The 3,209-nt window shown below is 42.1% G+C and overlaps 1 protein-coding gene across 1 annotated transcript in view; it reads left to right on the forward strand.

Annotated features, from left to right (window-relative positions):
* LOC120574276 (protein spinster homolog 1-like) overlaps positions 1–2,972 on the forward strand; it is a 47,064-nt gene extending 44,092 nt beyond the window's left edge. Inside the window, 2 exon segments of the mRNA XM_039824567.1 lie at positions 168–336; positions 2,180–2,972. Coding sequence (XP_039680501.1) covers positions 168–336; positions 2,180–2,250 — 240 coding nt within the window. The 3' untranslated portion in view covers positions 2,251–2,972.
* Positions 2,973–3,209: the final 237 nt, after the last annotated feature.

Here is a 3,209-nt window from a genome sequence, read left to right on the forward strand (position 1 = left end):
TTAGGGATCAACCTTTGTTGTCTGAGTGTTTGAACATGTTAGGGATCAACCTTTGCTGTCTGAGTGTTTGAACATGTTAGGGATCAACCTTTGTTGTCTGAGTGTGTGAACATGTTAGGGATCAACCTTTGCTGTCTGAGTGTTTGAACATGTTTTTGCTCACTCAGGTTTCGGACTCTCTGAGGAAGACGGACTCGTTCCTGTGGCAGTTCCGCTCTCTGCAGCTCTCTCTGCTGCTCTGCTCCTTCGTGGCTGTGATTGGTGGAGGCTTCTTCCTCGCCACCGCCCTCTTCATCGAAAGGGACCGCCAACGGGCAGAGAACCACGCCTCCACAGGTCAGATAACATAAGATAATATGAGATAAGATAGGATAGGATAAGCTAAGCTAGGCTAGGATAGATTTACAGTATCTTGTTGTGCAGCACAATGAATAACAGAAATACACATTTAATATAAAAAGCGTTAGTTTAAAATCTCAATAATATCGTATCGTGATCTAAATATGGTGATGATATGGCAGGGCTGGGCGATATGGAGAAAATCAAATATCACGATATTCTTGGCCAAATACCTCGATGTCGATATGGTGATGATATTGTGGGATTGACAATTGATGCTTCAACTAAATATTATTTACACAATGAGATTTTTAATAATATAATATAATCATCAGAAATGTCGATTTAATGACAAAGTGTGTAAAGGCAAATTATAGAACAGCTAGAACGGTCTGTTGAGTTCAGAAAATGTCTTAATTTGACTCTAATGCAGCCTTCAAAACCAGGAAAAGACCACACTTAATATATCACGATTTTACGATATCCAAAATCTAGGACGATATCTAGTCTCATATCACGATATCGATATAACATCAATATATTGCCCAGCCCTACGACATGGTATCATGACATAAGTATGGTGACGATATGGTATCGTGACATAAGTATGGAGACGATATGGTATCGTGACCTAAGTATGGCGAAGATATGGTATCGTGACCTAGTATGGCGACGTACACGGTATCGAAAGTATGGAGACGATATGGTATCGTGACCTAGGTATGAGACAACATGATATCGTGACATAAGTATGGTACGATATGGTATCGTGACCTAAGTATGGAGACAACATGATATCGTGACATAAGTATGGTGACGATATGGTATCGTGACATAAGTATGGTGACGATATGGTATCGTGACCTAAGTATGGTGACGATATGGTATCGTGACATAAGTATGGAGACGATATGGTATCGTGACATAAGTATGGTGACGATATGATATCGTGACATAAGTATGGTGACGATACGGTATCGTGACATAAGTATGGAGACGATATGGTATCGTGACATAAGTATGGAGACGATATGGTATCGTGACATAAGTATGGAGACAACATGATATCGTGACATAAGTATGGTGACGATATGGTATCGTGACCTAAGTATGGAGACGACATGATATCGTGACATAAGTATGGAGACGACATGATATCGTGACCTAAGTATGGAGACGATATGGTATCGCGACATAAGTATGGAGACGACATGATATCGCGACATAAGTATGGTGACGACATGGTATCGTGACCTAAGTATGGCGATGATATGGTATCGTGACATAAGTATGGCGACGATATGGTATCGTGACATAAGTATGGCGACGATATGGTATCGTGACCTAAGTATGGCGACGATATGGTATCGTGACCTAAGTATGGCGACGACATGGTATCGTGACCTAAGTATGGTGATTATATCATATCGGGAGGCCTCTGGTGATTCCTACCCTTATTATTTACTCTCCGTTACTGCTGATTGGTAACCAAAGTCACAGTGTTTCTACAGGTTTGTATCAACATAAGCGTAGCGATAATGATTTGATTAGCTGATGATGATGATGGTGGTGATGGTTATGATGATGATGGTGGTGGTGATGGTTATGATGATGATGATGATGGTTATGATGATGATGGTGGTGGTGATGGTTATGATGATGATGGTGATGGTTATGATGATGATGATGATGGTGATGGTTATGATGATGATGGTGATGGTTATGATGATGATGATGGTGGTGATGGTTATGATGATGATGGTGGTGGTGATGGTTATGATGGTGGGTCTTCCGCGGTGCAGCAGCAGAATAAACCACCGTTTCTTCTCTCCGTTAACAGAAGACGAGCCGATCGTTGTACCGAAGAGCGGCCGGTCCACCAGAGTCCCGGTGTCCAGCGTCCTCATCTGAAGACACACGCCCGTGGTTACCATATTTAACGTTTTTAAGGACTGTGACCACCGATTGGACTATCTGCCATGCAGAGAAGTTTATTTTTAAGCTCTTGATATGATGCTTTTTTATAATTTTACCGTGCCCGGGGACACGCCGCTGCCACCGTTTGTCTTGGGAGAAGTTGTTTTGGCCTTTTTTGTTTCCAGGAGTTTTTTGGAAAGTTTTCAGAGCGGACATCATGTGGAGAGGCTCGGCAGAGAAGCACCAGAAGCTGCCAAACCGACCTGATCATCTCCAAAGTGATGGACGTCGGTCGTACCTTCGGTGGGACTCTGAGGCGGCTGATCTGGGATCAGCCAGAGATGATTCCTATCTACTGTAACCACAACCAAAACACAGGCTGCTTTGTCCTCCCAGAGTTATTTTATATACAGGAGAAGCTTTATTAATCAGTTTATAACCCTCGTTTGTATATGTGTCAGACAGTTTTAACACTAATATTCTTAAAGTCATCCATGAAGCAGAAGACGATGATCCAAGAGGTCATCTGTTTATCTTTTACAAACATCGCGGCTGTTTTTAATCCTGTTTCTGTAGTTTGAAATGTTCCCGGTGTAAAGGCCCTGACCCACCAACCCGATAATCGGCCGTCTTCAGAGGTATTGTTGAAGTGATGGTTCGGAGTAATTTCACCCTAGGGTCCTTTTGCACCATGACCTCGAGCCAAACACCCCCCAGAAGCTTTTTTCACCTGGGTCAAACACTGGGAGAGTTAGCATTATCAGCTGAATAGCTTAGTGCAAGCGCTAATGGATCCAACTATGTATTTCCTAAGTTACCCCACTAATAATGCCCAAAATAATACCAAACTTCTACACTAGTGCAAATAGGTTATGTACTCATAAAATGATGGATTGGAAAGTTTGTAACTACATCAGGAGTTTATTTAAATAACACTTGCCTGTTCTCTTCTG

The sequence above is a fragment of the Perca fluviatilis genome, chromosome 15, assembly GCF_010015445.1.
Source record: "Perca fluviatilis chromosome 15, GENO_Pfluv_1.0, whole genome shotgun sequence".
Lineage (NCBI taxonomy): Eukaryota > Metazoa > Chordata > Actinopteri > Perciformes > Percidae > Perca > Perca fluviatilis.